The 20,960-nt window shown below is 37.9% G+C and overlaps 2 protein-coding genes across 2 annotated transcripts; both read right to left on the reverse strand.

The window, feature by feature from the left end:
• Nucleotides 1-1,261: 1,261 nt before the first annotated feature.
• On the reverse strand, nt 1,262-6,406 carry LOC109210190 (ran-binding protein 1 homolog c-like). The gene is made up of 4 exons (XM_019373563.1): nt 6,117-6,406; nt 4,842-4,993; nt 4,081-4,206; nt 1,262-1,910 (listed from the first exon to the last, which is right to left on the reverse strand). Exons 1-4 carry the CDS (start codon nt 6,272-6,274, stop codon nt 1,681-1,683), a joined length of 666 nt encoding a protein of 221 aa, XP_019229108.1. The 5' UTR covers nt 6,275-6,406; the 3' UTR covers nt 1,262-1,680.
• A 1,112-nt stretch (nt 6,407-7,518) lies between these two features.
• On the reverse strand, nt 7,519-13,841 carry LOC109210191 (ERBB-3 BINDING PROTEIN 1-like). Its single transcript, XM_019373564.1, has 10 exons — nt 13,733-13,841; nt 13,517-13,626; nt 12,840-12,924; nt 12,585-12,734; nt 11,946-12,099; nt 9,278-9,493; nt 9,065-9,201; nt 8,609-8,700; nt 8,292-8,474; nt 7,519-7,841 (listed from the first exon to the last, which is right to left on the reverse strand). Exons 2-10 carry the CDS (start codon nt 13,605-13,607, stop codon nt 7,765-7,767), a joined length of 1,185 nt encoding a protein of 394 aa, XP_019229109.1. The 5' UTR covers nt 13,608-13,626; nt 13,733-13,841; the 3' UTR covers nt 7,519-7,764.
• Nucleotides 13,842-20,960: the final 7,119 nt, after the last annotated feature.

A 20,960-nucleotide genomic window follows, 5' to 3' on the forward strand; every position in this document is an offset into this window, starting at 1 on the left:
ACAATGGGACTACCGTACTCCACCTACACTCCTCCAGCATCCTCTTCGCCTTAAAAATAACATTAAACAACCCAGTCAACCAATCCAAACCTGCTCTCCCCACACTCTTCCAAAATTCCACCGGAATCTCGTCTGGCCCGGTCGCTCTACCCCTACTCATCTTACGCATAGCTCCTACGACCTCCTCAACCTTGATACCCCCGCAGTACCCAAAGTCACGGTGACTCTCAGAATGTTCCAATTCGCCTACCACAATATCCCGATCCACTTCTTCATTCAGAAGTTTATGAAAGTAAGTCTGCCATCTTCTCTTAATCTGCGCATCTTCCATCAATACTCTACCATCGTCGTCCTTGATGCATCTCACTTGGTCCAAATCCCGAGCCTTCCTCTCCCTCAACTTGGCCAGCTGGAATAACTTCTTCTCCCCGCCTTTTTTCCCTAGATCCTCGTGCATACGACCATAAGCCGCAGTCTTAGCCTCCGTGACCGCCAGCATAGCTTCCTTCCTAGCTACCTTATACCTCTCCACGCACGCTCGCCTCTCCTCCTCACCTATGCTCCCCACTAACTTCAGGTACGCCGCCTTCTTCGCTTCCACTTTACCTTGGACCACTTCATTCCACCACCAGTCTCCTTTGTGCCCACCAGAGACACCCGTCGAGACCCCTAACACCTCTCTCACAGCCTCCCTTATACATTCTGATGCCGCGGACCACATAGTGTTCGCGTCACCACTGCTCCTCCAAGCTCCCATAGCCGACAACCGCCCCTCCAACTCTTGGGCTTTATCCTTAGTTAAGGCTCCCCACCTGATTCTCGGTCTTTCTCGAGCTAACCTTTTCCTCCTCTTTCGCATAATACCAATGTCCATCGCCAATAGCCTATGCTGTGTCACGAGTATCTCACCCGGAATCGTATTCTCAAGGTAGACCAAACTAAATGTTGGCATTTTTGCTACTCATTTGTCTTGAGAAGGGTATGGCCTCTTTGCTACTTAACTCAGTTTATAGTTGGATACGTTACCAAAATATGAGTTAATTTTGCCACCTCTAGTTTTGCCATAAACACCATGTGCATGTAACTGTTTTGCAAGGGATATAACTGAAACTGCAGGACTAATACTAAAAAAGAGAATCCTATTTCATGGCAAGCTCAACCGTCCCATAACTTCAATCAAGAGAGCCATTAACTTGAGCATCCCAATATTTGATATGAGAAGGATATGTCCATAAAAGCACAATTTAAACAGATCAAAATATGACGCAGCAGCATTAACCAGCATTTCAAATATCCCCAACTATGAAGTCAAGATATAAAACAAACTGAAACCTTAAGTAAAAATGGACTCAAAACTCAGAAGCATTACTTAATGAAAATTACATTGCGTACGACAAAACCCATTGTTACACCCACTCGACAATATTTCAACCAGAAAACAGAGCCTGACCTTAAAAGTGAGACAACTTCTGTAAACGTTCACACGCCTCAATGATAGACTAACAAAGCCAACCAATTCCCAGTTCCCATAACCCCAACCCAACCTCAAGAAAAAAACCAAAAGACAATTCCACTTAACCACCCATTGAAATTGACCAAAAGTACACCCAAATTGGTTGGCAAAGAAATGGCATTATGAACCTCAAAACTACAAGGGCGAGTGCATGGCATGCATACCCCTCAGTCTGAAGCACTTTCATCCTTTTTCTCTGTATCCTTGGATGGATTCTCATCCTTACCATCCCCTTCCTTGGTTTTGTCTTCGGCTTTATCCTCGCTTTTGTCTTCAGACTTTTTATCTTCAACACTTAACTTCTCAAGCAGTCCAGCAGCAGTAGATCCATCTTCATTTTCTTCTTTCTTTTGTGATTCAGCAACCTCTTGAAACATCTCCATGAAGGACTTGCAATCTAAGAAGAAAAAGATGTCAGATTAAAACATCATACCGGACAAGAGAAAGGGAAAGAACAGAGGAACAGTGTTAAAATTTAAGACATCACACTTGTACGACCCCTCTCCATTGAAGTGTCTAGACAATTATCTAATCATATAAATGTCAAATACTGTAACTCCAACCCCTCAAGGCAAACATGCAGTGATGTATGCAACTGATGCATAATACAATCAGCTTGTTACAGACCTAATGAATCATAAGATTATATTCACACTCAGCCAGAGTTGCATTCCACACCTTATAATCCAAAACGTTCCTCAAGCCCATGAAAAAGCAACCATTCACAAAAAATTAAGCTAAGAAAATATTACTCATTGGATACTTTACTGACCATGGTCTTTCACCACCATAGCCATGGAGATATATTTCGATTCCATGAAACATCCAAGCTCAGTTCTCTCTAGATGCCAACAGAGACCTCAACTAAGAAATATGACGCATAAATTCTCGGGAATATCAATCAAGCAAAGACTAGGCTTTGGGCGCACGGATGATTCTAGCAAAGGAAAGTCCCATTCAGCCTATTTTGTTTTACCTCCTTTTGCTCTTTATTCTCCCGGTTACATCAATGAAGTTGTAGGCCTACTGTTCATGGGCCTGAGGTATGGCATGGCCAAAAAGGGGATACTAACCTATATCCTAAAGCACAAATTTCAAAAGTAAAATCACTCTAAATATTGAGTTAGCAGAACATTTAAGAATAAACTCATCAATTCATGAGTTTTAGATGTATCCAGAGGTACAGCCAAGAGTGTAGCTTAGTGGTCAATGAAGTAGGTTGATAACTATGAAATGATGGGAGGTAGCTGGTGTCCTGTGGAATTAGTCGAGATGCACACAAGTTGGCCTGGACACCATGGTTATCAAAACCAAAAAAAAGAAGTATCCAGATTGGCTGAGCAAATTCCTATACTCCTAACAAGGTTTACTCCTTCCAAGTTCTATTCCAACTTATCAACCAAGATTTTCTATCTGAATCACATTCAACTTACACATCTGCAGACATGCATATACAAAAACAAACAAAATATACTAGGTTTTTTCCCCTTTCTTTTTGGACAGTAGGGACAGCAGGTTTGTTTCACACAGAAGTTAGGGCTTTGGTTTACAGTGGAAAGAGTGATGGTTGAAACCATCAGCTAATTTGCAGCCTTGAGTTTCGAGGAAGAATGACGAAAACAGGTCAGTTTTAGACTAAAGATCTGAGATGGAAAAAATTAATCATGTTCCATATATTCATTTCACTTTAGATGAAGAGGAAACACTCCACGTGCATTTAGCTTGGCGATGGACTCTGTGCTTATTCACCTTTTGACCAACTCACAAGTCCAATGTGAAACACGTGCAGCAAACTTCCTTGTTCTGATTTATCAACTAATAACATATACATATAAAGCTTTTTGAGGTAAAAATTAACCTTATGATTAGCTCAGGCATCTGCTGGGATATTTGACTCTTTTTTTTCATAAAGATGATGTCCGGTGCGCTTGTGTGCATCTCAACTAATCCTCTATGTACTTGCTACCTCCCACCAGCACAAGTACCGGGTAACTCTGCCCACCAAGGTTTAGGCAGATGGAAAGAAATCACCTAGTGTTTTTTGCGTCACATAAGATTGAAAAGTACTGTTTCCCTCTCCTTAAACCCCCCACCCCCCATCCCCCCAAAAAAAAAAATCTCACCTATTCCCTTTCCCCACCCTCAGTCAGCCAACCACCACCCCAACCCCTCAGCGCTACTGCTGCCCAACACATGGGATAAAACAGTGTTTCCATTCTTTGCCCATGTTTTAGTTGATATTAATTTATTTCTTGCTCTCGTATCTTTTTGATTATTTCATAGCCTAATTTATCTACAAGCTTAATAACTTCACTAACATTTATTTCGTGCCTACTAGTCAAATTTTTGTACGAAGCATATAACAAACATTTAATTATGATAACTCCTCTAGATTGATAGTGATAAAGAAAACTTCTATAATGATGTGCTAACAGGGCAGAAAAAGGATTGATGAATGAGAAACTATCAAGTATTGTCTTCACTAATTTGCTAGACCTCCATCCAACTAACAAGAAAACTTAGAAACAAGTAGATAAAGATAGTGATCCAGAGTTGAGATTACTGACTCTCGATAGATGCAAATCTGAGGCAGAAAAGCTCATCTTTCAGTTCACCATCCGCAAAATCTGGTGCATGCCACAAGCAAGACTTCTCATTTCCAGCATGTTCCTGAAGCGTCATCGTTGGGAGAACTGGATAACACGTCCAAAACATATACTCGTCAAGAAAAAATAAACCCCAAAAAAAGAATGAGAAGAGAAACTATATTTCAGATCACCCAAGCAAATGAAACTGATTCATAACGAGAATTAGGACAAAAGTAACTACACTGTAAACTGCTATAAAGATCCTCTATATTCATTATACTTCATTCGAACAAGTTTCATTAGAATACTCAATAATTTCTTTGACAAATTAGGGGTCCTTTAAAACTACAGATTCCCTAAATCACATATCTACACTAACATACAAATCTCTTTCCTAACTCAAACGATTCCTGCTAAGTCAACAGATCATAAAATAGTAAATTCAATTTCAAAAAGGTTGAGAAATCTATATCCTACTTTACACTGAATTTACATTTTTTATGCATGTAGTCAAAATCTCGTCATCCTTTTATAGATATAGGGAGTATAATATTATTTAATACCTCTTATATTCCTCTATATATGACACTCTTTCCAATTTGTTCAATTCTAAAAAGATTGACACCTTTTAGATACTTTACCCTTTACCCTTTATAGAATGCTCTAGCAGGAATTGTCATGAAATATTCATATAATAAGGAGGGCCCCCAAAAACAATTTTCTTTAAAAGAAAAACAGACCAAGGTGGTTGGCACAGATCTTAAGGGTCTTGGATTGGCGCATAACAAGGCGAACTTTGCCAGTTTCCTTATGCTTCAATAGCTTCACAGTTCCAGCACCTCTCTCTTTCCACTGATTCCCATCTTTATCGAACCTATAAAGCTTGGCTTTCCTGCAAATTTTATTTCAAAAGAGAAGAAGAAAATCAGATCCGAAATCACACAACAAATTAACAGCATCGACACTCCTACTCGAGACCCTCCATCTACATTTGGAAGGCGAGAGCACTAAACAGCAGATTTGGGAAAATGGTTTATTAATTAACCCTAGAATTGGATCAACAGGCAAGCAATAAACAGATTCAGACGGAAAATTTACTGCACTGACACTCATACTCCGGACCCTAGAATTGGATAAATGCAAAAGCAATGAACAGATTTGGGGCGGACTAATTGTCTGCATTGGCACTTATACTTTGAAGCAGCCATTCTTTGAACAACTAGGTTACTAATTGACCCTAGAATTGGATTAATGGACAAGTAATAAAGAGATCCGTATGGACAGGGGCGTAACATATGGTTCGACCAAACCCAGAAGCTTTGACCAAAACTATGAACAAATATTAAATTCCAAACCCACTTATTAGCACTTGAGGTCGATATGCTAGAATCCGTAACCCATAAAATTCAAATCCCGGATCCGCCACTGGGTGCAGATATTTAACTACTTTGACCCTTGTACTCCACCAATCTTCTTTTAAATAAGGGAACATTTAAATCGAATTACTGGACAACCAACAAAGAGATTCCCACTAAAAGTTAAATGTGTTGACACATGTAATCCAAGCTCAGTCATTCTATTTTGGAAGAAGTATCTAAAATAGCATATTTGAATAATTGGGTTATTAACTAACCCTAGAATTGGATTAATGGACAAGCAATAAACAGATTTCCGTGCAAATTAACTGTGTTGATACTCGCCCTACAAATTCCAACATCATTCTAACGGAAGAATATATAAAAACAGACATATTTTATAAACTGGGTCATTGATCCGATAGCTTTGACTCGACCCTGTATATGTGTTGTTTAAAAAATACACTAAATAAGTACAAACAACTGATTTCGACCCCAGTAAATCAAATGAGTTCAAAGTAGAATCCTGAATCGAATCCATAAAGTTCAAATCCTAGATTCCACTTGAAGGACTATCGAAAATGACAGATTTGATCAATTGCGTAATTAATTAAACCCTAATTTTAGATCAATTGACACAATAAAGAGAAAGAGAATTACAAATCGATGATGGGATCTTCATTCTCCTCGCCAGTTGAAACAGTAACTTCCTCAAGCTTGACAATTGGGGCAACCTGAGCTCCGGTATCTTCATCATCGGCTCCGGCTGCTTCTTCTTCCTCTTCCCTGTTCTCGAGTTTAGGCTCAGTGGTTGCCATTGATAATTGGATGTGATGCAGAGAGGATTGTAGAGAGTCAAAACAGTGGAGCAGAGGTTTGAATCAAACCGTTTGATTAATGAATGGAATGATCTCCAAGGACCAAGGGTTTTATATAGGATTTCTTGAGGGGTTTGAATGAATAGGGTTTCTTTAATAATTAATTATTACTCCAATTTCTTTTAAATAGAATGAAGTAATTCAAAATAGGCGAGTTAAACTATTATTATTATTATTATTATTATTATTATTATTATTATTATTATTATTATTATTATTATTATTATTATTATTATTATTTAATGTTAACTAATGAAATTAAAGTGGCTGGAAGTTGTTTGAACTTAGCATCATGGAGATAATGCTTCAAAGATAGGATTCAAAAATTGAACTTTATAGGTTCACAATTATACCATAACTCATTTAATTTATTGGATTCGAATCAATAATGAATTGGATTCAAAATTTATACTTTTTATTTATTTATTAAACAAATTTACTGCCTACAAGATCCGAATCAATAATGATGAAATGAACATATAACTCACACTCTATCTCCACCCCTTAGTGCTCTACCAAATTGTTAAGAACAATAATCTTCTTGAGACTTATAATGACGAACAGATACACAGATACGTACACATGAACGTAATATATTTCTTATATTTTTCATACTTGTTGTTTCATTCGCGTCTAATTTATTTTATGATGGTTGTTGCGTTATAGAAAAATATGAAGACAGTTTATAATATCATTTGAATTACTATCGAACAACTCTCTTCATTAAACATTATGCAGCTAAAAAAAGAAATCACTTGACATATTTTGTGTCTAGAACAAATGATATCGAGCCAAGAGCACCTTCATTCCTACATAAAATGGTGGATGTACAAATTCACAACGGATCTTGTCCTTCAAACGAAGCTTTCTACCACATCATTTCAAACGAAGCTTTAAGCCCTCAACCTCATGATTTTCGCCCCTTCAGCAAACACCCTTGGATGCTACCTTATATAGTTAGACCTCTACAACAATTATCCTTTATAATAATAATTCACTATAACGGCCAAGTTTTCTTTGGAACAATTCATGTTATGTTTTAATATATGTTGTCTATAAGAACATTTCACTATAATAGTGAAAAGATATCAGAACGAGACTGTTATAGAGAGATTTACGGATAAGCATTCACTGTTAATTTTTTGTTAATATCACAAACAACTCTCAGCTATCCTAGTTCAAAATTGAGAAGAATACAAAACATCTTATTTAAGCTTTTGATAATAGAGCATTATAGCATTGAAAACCCCACTGAATAATTCTAACATGACAAAAGTGTCAAGACAAGGACAAGGACAACAACTGTCCATGCCATTCTTGTATTGCAAAAGGCCGCAAAAGAAGATCCACAACTACCTCAATATCCCACATTTAACTAACAATCAACAAATAGTTCTTGGAATTGAATCAAATTAAGCTCCAGCAACATATCAAGATTCAGCACCATTTGATTCTCCTTCCATTGGTTCAGCTTGGGATGAGTCTTCTGTCTTCTCACCTTTCTTCGCTGCAAATCAAAGGGTGGATAGATATCGTGAGAATTCAAAACAATCGCCAGTTACAACTACGCTTCAATTCCAAGCAAGTTGGGATCGACTATAAAAATCGTCACTATTCAAGTCGCTCCATTTAAACTCATCTTCGTCCGAATAAAATTTAAAAAAAAAAAACACTAGAGGAATTCTATGTATTCTCTAGTGGCATATAAATCTCTGAGAGGACTAAAACTCCTACAAGTTATTGGACATATAGTAACGTACTACATGACTAAACTTAATCTCAACTAATTGGTATCCATCTTTTTATTCCATTAAAAGCAATTACTGGTTACATAGTCAAATATTATCCTCCATATTTCCATCATATTACTACATTTATCTCCAAGAACATGCTTGTTTCACGATGAATCAAACACTACATTAATTCACTTATTTATCAAATGCTTTTTTAAACTCACCTTTCTTTTTCTTCCCGCCGCCTTTCTTCTTGCTTTTTACGGGAAGGGCTAACCAGGTCTTGATTTCAGGTTCATCGTCTATTGTCTTAGCAGGTTTCAGCTCCTGGAGAGTATGAGTTGTGATCCTATCTGACCCGTTAGGCATCAACAGCACTGTGAATTTTATGTGAGCAACCAAATCACCTGCAAATCAACACAAGAAAAAAATAAAGGAAAGGAACATTATCTGGAAATGGAGTTTCAGTAAGAATACAGGAACAATATACTGCTTAAGCATAGCATTGCATTAAAGAACTGAGAGCTAATATGGTGCGCACCAGGTTTCTCATGTAGAACAGGATAGGGCTGCAAAAGCTCATGGTTAACACATTCAACGAGTCCCAAACGAGCTCTCTTCTCCTCCAAATCCCTGTTCAAGTAAAGAAGAACAAGAAAACAGCATGATAATCATGAAAATTTATTCCCCCTGTTTCAAAAAGAATGAACCAATTACTATTTAAGGAGTCAGACAATGTTTTCTTTGACCATAAATTTTGCAAATAGTTTTTAAATATTTTGAATTGTTAACTATTGCGACTTATAATCCTTTTTATGTAGTTTCTAAATATGGAAATTTTATTTCAAAAAACTTAAAGAATCTATGTCCGAATCATACAGAAAATTAGTCAATTTAACCCTCGTACCTTGAAATGTTTCAAACAAATTCAAACAGAGGGAGTATATATTTACTACAACATATTGTTACATGAGAAAATATTGAAAATCGCAACAACCTTGCTGTAAATGGCATGACAGGAAACTTCTGACTGATTTCACTGAAAATAAACCTTGACGCTTTCATCTTCAGGTTGTAGCTTTTATCTACAGCTCTCTTGTAGATAGTTGTTTGTTTCTCATCCAACAACTTTGGCTGCAAAATTTTGAGATTCAATTGAAAATATTTAGTCTCCATGTAATTTTCAGGCATCAAACATTGCAACATTTACCTTCCCTTCACCAGTGCTTGTTACAATGTCAATTGAATAGACCTCATTCTCCTCAAATTCTGCATCATCTACTCTCGTTTCAGGATTGGACACACTTAACACAACTTTGTTTCCGTCAATCACAAACTGCTTCATTTGATGGCTTAAAACACCCTCAACAATCTTGCAGTCATATGCTGCAGCAACTTTCTGAATAGCTTCTGTTACATCCGAGTTCTGCAACGTCAAAGAAACTGAACAATAAGTATTTAACAGAAACATTTAGAGCCCTGAAACAAGTAGCTTAAAAAAGAAACTACTGGGATGAATGTTGAAACAACAAGACATAAGAAAAGGCATGCAATCATCTTCACGCAATGAAAAGTTTTATAGCCTCTATTGAAGCTATATCCTGAACATTAATTCGCCTATTTTAGCATTTCAATACACTAAACCACGACCAATGCAGAAACACTTACTACTACACAGCATACTGAGGCAACTAGAAGACAATAGCAACAAAAGACATTTAACTACTACTTGTAACAATGAACACTTCGTTTAAGAACAATTTTACACTTTTATAACATACATAATCATATAACAATAAGTAACCACCACCTAACAGCAGAATATTAGCATATTAGGCTTTTTAAACTAATTACGACTAGAACTGATCTGCTTTCCAAGACTTGAGACTGAAAGGTCTTGCGTCTAGAGCTGGATAAAGATTCAAGTCAAACAAACCTTTGGTCCAGAAGTCTATAAAGTTCACTTGGATGTTCAATTTTGACCCTCAGATCTACTTCTAGCACTAGCAGACTAGGAAATATGGAAAAATAGACATCCCTTTCTAGTCTTGTAGGGATTCTAAGAGGCCAAGTATACATCTTTTTGTGCAACTAAATCTATTTCTAACATAAAAAAAAGGATTCTTTTGGTTGAAAGGGAATAACTGCCTCAGAAAGAAAAAAATATGGTACCAAAACACTCTACCCTTTCCGTTTTCGCAACTGTTGCCACAGTTTTTGACAAGGCAAAAATCTGGCCACAGTTTTCCATCCCAAAACACTTACTACTTTTTTCATGTTTTCTATTATCTATATTTTTTTCTGGAAACAGATCAGAGTACAATCATTTATCTGTTTCATTTAAAAAAAACAAATCAATTGTTTTCAGGGAAAAAACTACTACCTAAGATAAAAATTTCTTCTCCCAGTTAAAAGTATCTTTGAGGTTTCTGACTGTACTTTTCCATGCTTTTCACAACCGTTTATTGACAGTATTTAAGTAGCTAAGGGGCAGACTGCTGATAAAGATGATATAAGAATACAAGGTTGAAAAAGCAGGGGAAAATATAGCATGTTTACTAAGCATAATGAGCAAATGTCCACATCAACAATTAGTGTCTTTGATAAAACCTGCTAGGTTTCTTTCAATCAAAGAAATATATCAACATAGTAGTGCAGTTAGGATGCTTCAAACAAAACAAAAAAAAATTGAAATTTCTTTTCTGACAAACATGTGAGAATCATCTACTATGTCATAGCAGTTATGCAAGATGCAACTAAGCAAGTTTTGTAGCAAGAGATGTCATCAGACAAAAAGTAGAGCAGCAAATATTGAAGATAATAACATCGTACATCATACATAAGATACTTAGCAGATCTAGAAGTAGAGCATGGTTAACAATCTCCTTTCAGCTAAACTATGAGCAAACTGACACACTTATTCAGTAAAGGCGCTGGGATGAAATATAATTACTACTAGTTAGCAGAAAAAATCATGGACATATTATTTTGAAAGACCTAACCTTTGGAACAGAGAAGACTATTTTGTAATCAAAGAGAAGCCATCAGCTTGGATCTCAAGCTTAGGTTGTCAGTAAGCCATATCTGGGGTACATTTGGATAATTCAATGACCTTATCGACATATTCATTCAAACCCACCCAAAACTCATTGTCATACGCAAACTTGTAGATATGAAGGTATTCTTTGACGCATAACTGGGAAACCAATCCTTTCAAAGGATTAAACTAAGACTATTATTTTAGAACAATAGATAAGCATATTTTCAGGTTAAACACTGAACTAAACTTACAGTATTCTTTAGCAGCTGGTACTTGACCGACATTGATACTCACGCAATCTCCATAAGGGAATGATATTGTCATCGCCAACCACTGCATATATGTGGTGGTATCTAAAGTTTGAAAAGCACGTCTCAACAAAAAAACATTTCCCAATATCCTCCAATATATAACATCTAATACCCTAGCATTATGGTGTTTCACGGGATTCAGCCAATTATCTTGATCATGGAATATCATTGAGAAATAGGAATCCGGGTTATCAAAGGATTTCCTACGAATCCTTTCATGCATTATGTTAGGCACCAAGGAAAATCAATTGGAGTGTTTGACCCCTAGATGTCCAGTTAACTGCTGCGCCTTAATGCATTTCAAGAAGAACCATCTAGCTCTAGGTGCGAGGGGCATTTCACCCCTAACCACAACTCATCTGAGTCCTCTTTTTCATCTCCGATTACTCAATAATTTCCACAAGCATAAATTCCGATTTTTCTAGGACACAAACACCTCCAGTAAAATAAGAACAGTCCCCACATTCAACCTAAACCCAATGTGAGTTTTTCTAGTTGGATTAAACAAGAGTTAGATTAAACATTACCTTCCTTCCTGGTCTCACAAGCCTCAGAGCAACTTCAGCAGCTGTATTAGCAGCCGCAACAACGTCAGCTGCTCTACCAGTAACTGGTCCTTCCTGGAGCACATGTGTATGACCAACTACAGCAATAAAGCCATCTATATGACACCCCATATCACTGCACAAAAATAACCATGTCTTACTCTTACAAACAGATCATCTAATTCCAAAATACAGTAAAAGACAGTTAAGTTATCAAAAAACAACTTCATGTTCAGCAATAAACAATTAAATCTCATTGAATAAGAATGGGATCAGGAGTATTTTTCTCATTTTTGGCCAGGCGGCCCAAAATAATTACAGGAGGCAGCTCAAATATACAAAACACATATACTGATTATGTATATGATATGTATATTATATATATATATATATATATATATATATATATATATATACTTGTACTTAATATACAAAACATATACATTTGCCAGCTATTATTTTTTGGGTTGACCCAAAAACGTAATTATCCCAAATAAATAAACTGTTCTTCTATTGAATTCAGAGCCAAATTTCACGTACAAATCTACACTTCTCTTTCCTACCATGCGCAATCATAACAAAAAAAATGATCAACTCAAAGTGCTCTAAATTATTACTTACATCTTCACCATATCACCTTCTTCCAATACTGTCTCGTCACTAGACAGTGGAGAAAAATGGCACACAGTATTGTTAACTGAAATGCAGGTGGGAAATGCCACACCCCTTTCGATTTTCTTCTTCACATTCTTGTACATATTCCCAGTTTGCCTGTACCAGAATTTACTCGTCAAACAGACATCTATACATCACGTATGTCACCAATTCTAAAATACAAAATCCGTTGAGAAGATATAAAGCGAGAAAAGTTCATACTCTTTGATGAAGGCATCTCCTTTTTCACAAAGATCAACTATCCTTGCTTTTGGCTTGCATTCAGACACCACCAACTGCCGAGCCTCTGCAAAATTAATAGCAAAATACCAAAATTTAAAACATCCTTTGTTTCATTTTATATGGCATCATTATTATATAGGTGTCAAACTGTTTTTTCTCTCCATTTTTACTTTTAATAAAATACTATTTGGGGTATAAACTGCTTTTCACTAGGAATTTTTTTTCACATACTTCGAAAATTTTTAATGCAAAAGTTCGTAACTTTCTTTAATATCAAGAGATCCCCAAGGGTCAGCTGGTGCACAGTTCGATTCTCAGTGGATAATAGGCCCACCCCTTTCATCCTTCTTCACTTAAATATACCAGGCTTCTGCCTACAGCACGGTTTGAGCTCGTGACGTTCTTATGCATTCTCTAAAATGCAAATTTTGACCAAAAATTTTAGAAATCAATGTCTGGATAGATACTGAAATTGTTTTTCTCTCTTATTTCACAACCCAATAGATTAACCCCATTTAGTAGGGGACAAGTTTTAATCCGAAAAATCAAAAGGGGCACATAAAAGACATGTAAAGATTCTATTTTTTAACAAGCAAGAAAGCAGAAAATGACAAAAAAATGAGAAAAACAACAAGAGGGGGTTGAAGGATATTAACTGTTAACGATTTCGGCAGCACTTTTGTACTTAGTAACAACCTCAGGACTTGTCAGATCCAACTCTTTCTCTTCTCTCTCGTCGTCCGACATAGTTATCAAATGTCTCAAGCTGAAAAATAAAAATAAAAATTGAAACTGAAGTAAACAAAGGGGAATGAGAAAAGGGATAATGCTAGAAATAATGAAAAGGGTTATCGAAAATGCAAGGAACTAACCTGAGTATAAACTTAGGTTTTTGTTGATGGAATGAAAATGGAGGCAAACGGGGTTTGAGCTAGGGTTTTGAGTTTAGCCAAAGTTATAGATATGATATGATATGACTGTTTTCTTATTTTAGGAATTTATGTGTTGGGCTAATATGGGGAGACATCTGACAGCGTGGTGATTACGTGGCATGTAATGGGTCCCACTTAAAGGATAAATTGGTAAAGTGATGTGGCTGGTATTTATTCCCTTTTGAGTCATTAGTTTTGTGGTCGATTATAAAAGGCAATACACTTGTACTTGTTTGATTTTGATATTCCGAGCCTTCTATTTCACAAAGTTTCATCCAAATATTTATATTTGTTTAAAAATAATATTTTAAACTCATATGACCATTGACCATATTTATGTGACAACTTAATAGCTGAGTTGGACAAAATAAATATATTTCATAAGCATCATAGACGTTCTCCTGAATAGTTTGTTTTGAGTTATGACTTTTAATGAATGAAATATAATCTTGTCTTTTACCTTTTTAGTGTTTATTGTAATATATTAGAACAGTATAAAAAGTTAATAAGTTTTGCGAAAATTTCCAAAAAGATATGTTTTAACTTTTAAATAATTCTTTTAGGTTATTACTTAAAGAAAAAATATAAGATTATATTTTAAAAAATAATGGGCCGTCCGTGGGGGCCCGCGGCCCACATGGGCTAGGTTGGGCTAACCATTATAAGGCCCATCAAAATGGTGGGATAGCCCAGCCCAGCCCGCTATATTAACAGCTCTACTCATCGCCGAGATTTGAAAACACCCCAAGATTGAGCAACTTTTAGTGAGAAATCATTTCCTACCTCCCTCATTTTCTTCCCCCGCTTCTGAAGACGAGTTTTTGCAAGGAAAATAAATAGAAAATTGAAACAGATCCCCAGCAGAATCCTTTTCTGGTAAGATTTTCGGTAGAGGAATCTCAAATAATTTTAGGTGGAGTTTCCGATGATGATTTTTTTGGCGAGTCATTTCTGATTGATAATCTTTATGGTTGATTGGTAGTGCTATGATGGAGTGTTGGCCGTGAAGAAGTTTTTCAGTTAAAGGGTGGTCGGAGAGGGATCACAATCATTGGTGGTGAGGTAATTTTTAAGAGCTGGGTTGGAAAAATAAAGAATAAGGGAGTGGAATAGTGGTCATCGACTCATCGACGGGACCATTCGATTTTATTGAGGCTGCTATTTTGCATTCTGAATAATAGAATTTTCATGAAGAATATGTTATTTGATTGAAATCTTAAATTGCAAGCACGTAATAATGTGGCTAAATGCAGAGAGTTTGATGGATTCGTCCTCTTGATTATTTGTATCGAAACATTATACTTGTAGGATATTTGTAAGATGATGGTAAAGGTATGTTGAATGGTTGGAGAATGGAAATAGTGGGGTAGGATGATGGTGGTGGAATGGACAAAGGGCAGATTAATATTTTTTAAATAATACGATACATTTTTTTATTAATGTTGTGTTATAGAAAATCTGATGTGGGCATTGATGTGTCATCCATGCCACGCGTTTGAAGAACACAAGAGGTCAAAAGGGTTTAAAACCCTGCTTTTGAACAACTATAAGTGCTTCTGGTGAAACTTTGTGAAATAGGAGGACTGGAATGTCAAAACCAAATAAGTACAAGTGTCGATCATGCTATTCTCCCATTATAAAATTAAAAAAATTGCTAATATATTTTTTACAATAAAATGTTTGTCTGATACTTGTTTTTACCCGAAAAAGAAGCAGACTTTTAAAAAAAGATTTCCTAATTCAGTTTCAAATCTTGTGAAAAATAGAAAACTCCACTTCTTCTGAAAAAATAGTTCAAACAAAAACTCTTTAAAATTTTTAGTTTTTAAACTTTAGAATAATGTCTACAACAACAATAAATCCAATATAATCCCATAAGTCGGGTCTTGAAAGGTAGTATGTACACAGACCTTATCCTTACCTTATAAAGATAGAGAGGTTGATTCTGATAGACCATCGCCTCAAAGGAACAGTGAAAATAAAGCAACACATAATAGTAACTACAATGTATTAGGGTAACAGAAGGGAATGACACAACATTTAATAATAAAGAATCGGGAATAAAATAATATAAGAATAGTACTAGTACTACTGGTAAGCCTATGAGAAACTCACGGCTACCTGTCAACCTTCAACCCTAATTCTCGACTTCCACACCTTTTTATCATGGGTTATGTCCTCGGTAAGTTGAAGCAATGACATGTCCTTCTGTAACGACCCGACCGGTCGTTTTGAGCATTTGCACTTTGCTCGCCAGTTCTCGGGAATGAATAGCCTGGTAAGATGTATTATGACTTATGTAAATCGTCGGTTTTGGTTTTTAGGATAATCGGAACAGATATGGAAGAATGATTCTCGGTTGAAAGCTTTAAATTTGAAAGGTTTGACCCAGTCTTGACTTTCTAGTATTTGATCTCGGATTTGGATTTTAATGATTTGGTTAGCTCCGTTGGGTGATTTTGGACTTAAGAGCGTGTTCAGAATGCAATTTGGAGGTCCGTGGTATATTTAGGCTTGAATTGGCAAAATTGGAAATTTGGCATTTTTCGATCGGCAGTTGAAATCTTAATATCGGGGTCGGAATAGAATTCCGAAAATTTGAGTAGGTCAGTTGTGTCATTTGTGACGTGTGTGCAAAATTTCAAGTCATTCGGATGAGATTTGATAGGTTTTTGGATCGGTTGCGGAATTCAGAAGTTTGGAAATCCTTAGGCTTGAATCCGAGGGTGATTTGGTGTTTCGGCGTTGTTTTGAGTGTTCCGAGGGTTGGTATGAGTTTGAATGATGATATGTGACTTGTTGGCATATTTGGTTGAGGTCCCGAGGGCCTCGGGACGGATTTGGGTGGTTGTCGGAAAGTTTGGACTTTGAGTTGTGCTGTAGAATTTCTGCTTCTGTTGTTTCCGCACCTGCGGATTGGGGACCGCAGATGTGATGTTCGCAGGCGCGTGGAGGCGGCCGCAGGAGCGGATGATTAACTGCACCTGCGAGCCCCCAGGTGCGAGGCCTGGGGCGCAGGTGCGGAAGTTGGTTCTCTTAAGTGGAATCCGCAGAAGCGGAGATTTGTCCGCAGGTGCGGACCGCAGATGCGTCATTGGTACCGCATGTGCGGTTTTTGCTGGGCAGAAAGTATAAATTGAGTTCTTCGTGAAATTTGGTCATTTTTCCACCATTTGAGTTCGGACTTGGAGCTTTTGAGAGGAATTGAAGAGGGATTCAAGGGGTAACCCTCGTAGGTAAGGTTTTTGAACTCAATACTCGATCCTAGGGTGATTTCTAACTGATTAGACATGAAATTTGTGGGATTTAAGGGTTTAAAATTGAAGGTTAGGGCTTGAGTTTTGGAGAGCTTTGAGTAGTGATTTGAGGGGCCATTTGAGGTCCGATTTTGATGTTCTTGTATGTATAGACTCATGGGAGGATAAAGATTCTAGTGATGTGATTTTTATCGAATTCCGAGACGTGGGCCCGAGGGTCGGTTTTGGCCAATTTCGGGATTTTTGAGTCGATTAGATTATTTCCGTTTAGGCTTTGTTCCTTTATCGTGTATTAATGATGTAATACTAATTTTGGCTAGATTCGGAGCATTTGGAGGCCGATTCGAGAGGCAAAGGCATCGTGGGTTAGAGTTTGGACCGGATTGAGGTAAGTAATGATTATAAATGTTGTCCTGAGGGTATGAAACCCTGGATTTCACATCGTTGTGCTACTTTGAGGTGACGCGCATGCTAGATGACGAGCGTGGGGTCGTGCACCGTTGGGGATCGTGACTTGGTCCATCCCGTATGACTATTAAGTCGCGTATTTAATTGGAAACTGTTTTTTATTATTGTATTTTGGAAAGTATTATCATGTTTTGGGCTGAATGCCATATTTGGGCCTAGTGCCAACTATTTGGACCCTCAGGGGCTTTTCACTACTATTCCTCACTGTTTTGACTTAATATTTGTACTCAGTCATGCTGTACTTTACTGTTTTCATAGCTCAGCCGTATTTACCCCGTTTTGATGTTTTAAATGATATTTTGGGCTGAGCATCATGTTTTACTATTGCCCGAGTGGCTTGAGAGATTTCTGACTAAGTGAGGCCGAGGGCCTGTGTTGTGAGGATATTATGGGATCAGGCTGCAAGCCGCAGCAGGTTGTTACTGATTCATGATATTGTGAGGTCGAGGGCCTCATTGACTGATGCCACAAGGTGGCTTGTGATTGTTATGAGGCCGGGGGCCTATTTGATTATGCCACGAGATGGCTTGTTGTAGCGCTTGGGCTGTAGGAGCCCCTTCGGAGTCTGTACACCCACAGTGAGCGCGGGTACCTAGTGTGAGTGATGTGATGTAGCCCGATGGGCTGTTGTTGATTCATATTGTTGCTCGAGGGGCTGTTGTTGATTCATATTGTTGCCTGATGGGCTGTTCTTGATCCATGTTTTGCCCGAGGGGCGGTTCTTGATTCATGTTATGCCCGAGGGGCTGATTACGAGTGATTGTGAGGTAGCCCGGGGGGCTGATCCTGTTGATATTATGCCCGAGGGGCGGTTTATGGTACATGTTTTTGCCTGAGGGGCTGTTTACATTTTCTATCAGTTTTACTCACTATTTTTATCACTCGTTTGAAACTATTGAAAGAAGTTTTTAAAGGAAGTTTTACTGAAACTAAGTCTGTTTTTACGAGGTATACGATTTCTGTACTGTTTTGGACATATATTGTTTTGTTGTAGTGTTATGACGTGGATTAAGTGTTTTCTTACTGCTCAGTCTTTATTTACTTTTATTACTTACTGAGTTGGCATACTCACATTACTCCCTGCACCTTGTGTGCAGATCCAGGAGTTATGGGTCGTGATAGTGAGCATTGATTGCTCTTTCAGCAGGTCTTTGGAGTTGGCAAGGTAGCTGCTTGGCGTTCGCAGCCCTGCACTTCTCCTTCTTACTTTACTCAGACTGTTCTTAGTAATTGTATTTCTGGACTATGATAGCCCTTCTTGTACTCAGTCGGATCTTGTAGTTGCTCGTGACTTGTGACACCCCGATGTTGGGCTTGTGTATTTATTCTGCACTGGTTATTTAAATTTATAATATGAGGCTTCTTGATAATTAATGGCTGAAAAATAACTTTTATAGAATAATGGTTTGGTTTGGGGTTTGTGTCGGCAGGCCTAGTTTCACGATAGGCGCCATCACGATCGGGTCGGTTTTAGGGTCGTGACAAGTTGGTATCAGAGCCTAGGTTACATAGGTCTCACGAGTCATGAGCAGGTTTAGTAGAGTCTCGCGGATCGGTACGGAGACGTCTGTATTTATCCTCGGGAAGCTGCAGAACCTTTAGGAATATTCCACATTCTTGAATTCTTATCGCGCGTCATTGATTCAGCTTGAAGTGTAACTCTTTGAATTCCTTCCGCGCGCTCGTATGTGCACATGAGCGCTCTGTATCAGGTGTGTATCAACGGCTTATGATTCCCTAATCGAGGGGCTAGATGTGATTTCGGTGTGTTGATGTTGGGCCAGTCTGGAGGACTTGAACCGGGCGTTGCCTGTAATTTGAGCACTGAGCTGTTGATTGTGTGGGCACGTGCAATTGGGACTTATACATCCGTTTGTGTCCTTATTGGTGGGAATTATGGCTGGATGGCTACGTGATGAGTATGATTTGATTGCGAGTTGTGTTCGAATGTGGCAAGAAGAGTTTGCTTGAGGGTAGAAATAACTATTTGGTGCTTGATTTCCATCTCGAGCCCCGAGTTGTGGGTGTGTTGAAGGACCTTTTTATGTTGTCTAGTTGGGAAGTGAAATAGATTTCATGTTGTGATGTGAGTTCAGACTCAGGAAGATTCAGCGATTGCGCGTTGTTTATGACGATGGAAGGGTACAAAGAGATGTTAGTTTGAGGCGAAGCAGGTGGGTCATCTCCTACGGAGTGTTCTAAAGATTATGTGGTCCCTATGATGTTTGTTGTAAGTCCTCTTTTACCAGTATAGTATGTGTGATGCGATTTGAGTTTGGATCGTGTATGAGAGTGGGCTTGACTGTTACGAGGGTGAATGCGAGATTTGCGGATTATTTGAAACACTAGGTGGTTTTGTGTTGTCTGAGCTTACGAGAGGATTTAGTTGAATATCACTATGGTATTATGGCAGTAATAGAGTATGGGCATTATGAGTTTTGTGTGTTTTGATCTATGGCTTTGAGCCAAGTGGGGGAGTCTGCTATTGATCAGTTGATTGCGCGGTTATGTATTGTGTTGGTTCCAATTTGGGGTATGCTAGTGAGTCAGTTATGGCTTACAGAGGTGGAGATCGAAGATGGCTCGAGTAAAGGAAATTTTAATAAAGGTTATGTCATGCTCTATGGGCGTATAAGAATTTATAGAATGACTTGAGTGGTTATTGGTGAAGGGTGTAATGTACATGGAGCAGGAATTTATTTGGTTACATTAAGGTGGGGTTACTCCTTGCGGTGTCGGAGTGCAATGGAGCACAGGTCGTCTGGTTCATTTGATCGGTCTACATACCAGTATCAGGAAAGCGAAGGTAATGGTTTTAGATTTGCAGAACGGTCTTTTCAGAGCGGGTATCTCAGTTGTGGTACTTTTGCGGGTGCTTAAGAAGAATACAACGGTTTATGAGCCTTAGGGCAGTGTGGTCTTATGCTTGGGTCTCGTATGGTGAGTCTGAGCTGAGGATTTGCGGTATTATGGTGAGGAGAAGTATCAAATTGAAGGTAATTTAGAAGGAACTTGAATAAATGGGATAGCTTGGTAGTAGGTCAGATCGGCATTGTAAGGAATACGATTAGCTCTTTGGGTGTTTATGAGATAGTGAGTTTCTACAGGTGTTTTGTGGCAAAACTCTTTAGTTTTGATGGCTTGCGTAGCTTGGATAAGTTAAAGGGATTCAGTCTTGACAGTTTGGTTTCGTGCAAATGGGATTCGGAGAGTTCTTGATGATTTCTACCGCGGTTAGGGATATGTACTTTCTACTGGCGAGAGGAGCATGGGATGTATAGTGATTTTCTTCTAGATGGGATCAAACGGAAAGTCCTTGGCTAGTTGAGTACGTAGTTGCTTGTGGCTCGGAATGGATATAAAGTTCTCATGTTTATCCTAGGATGGTATGGTATATGCGGTATGTTGTGTAGGATTAAGATTTGCATGTGTAAGGTCACGAT

This window comes from Nicotiana attenuata, unplaced genomic scaffold (genome assembly GCF_001879085.1).
Source record: "Nicotiana attenuata strain UT unplaced genomic scaffold, NIATTr2, whole genome shotgun sequence".
In the NCBI taxonomy this organism is placed as follows: domain Eukaryota; kingdom Viridiplantae; phylum Streptophyta; class Magnoliopsida; order Solanales; family Solanaceae; genus Nicotiana; species Nicotiana attenuata.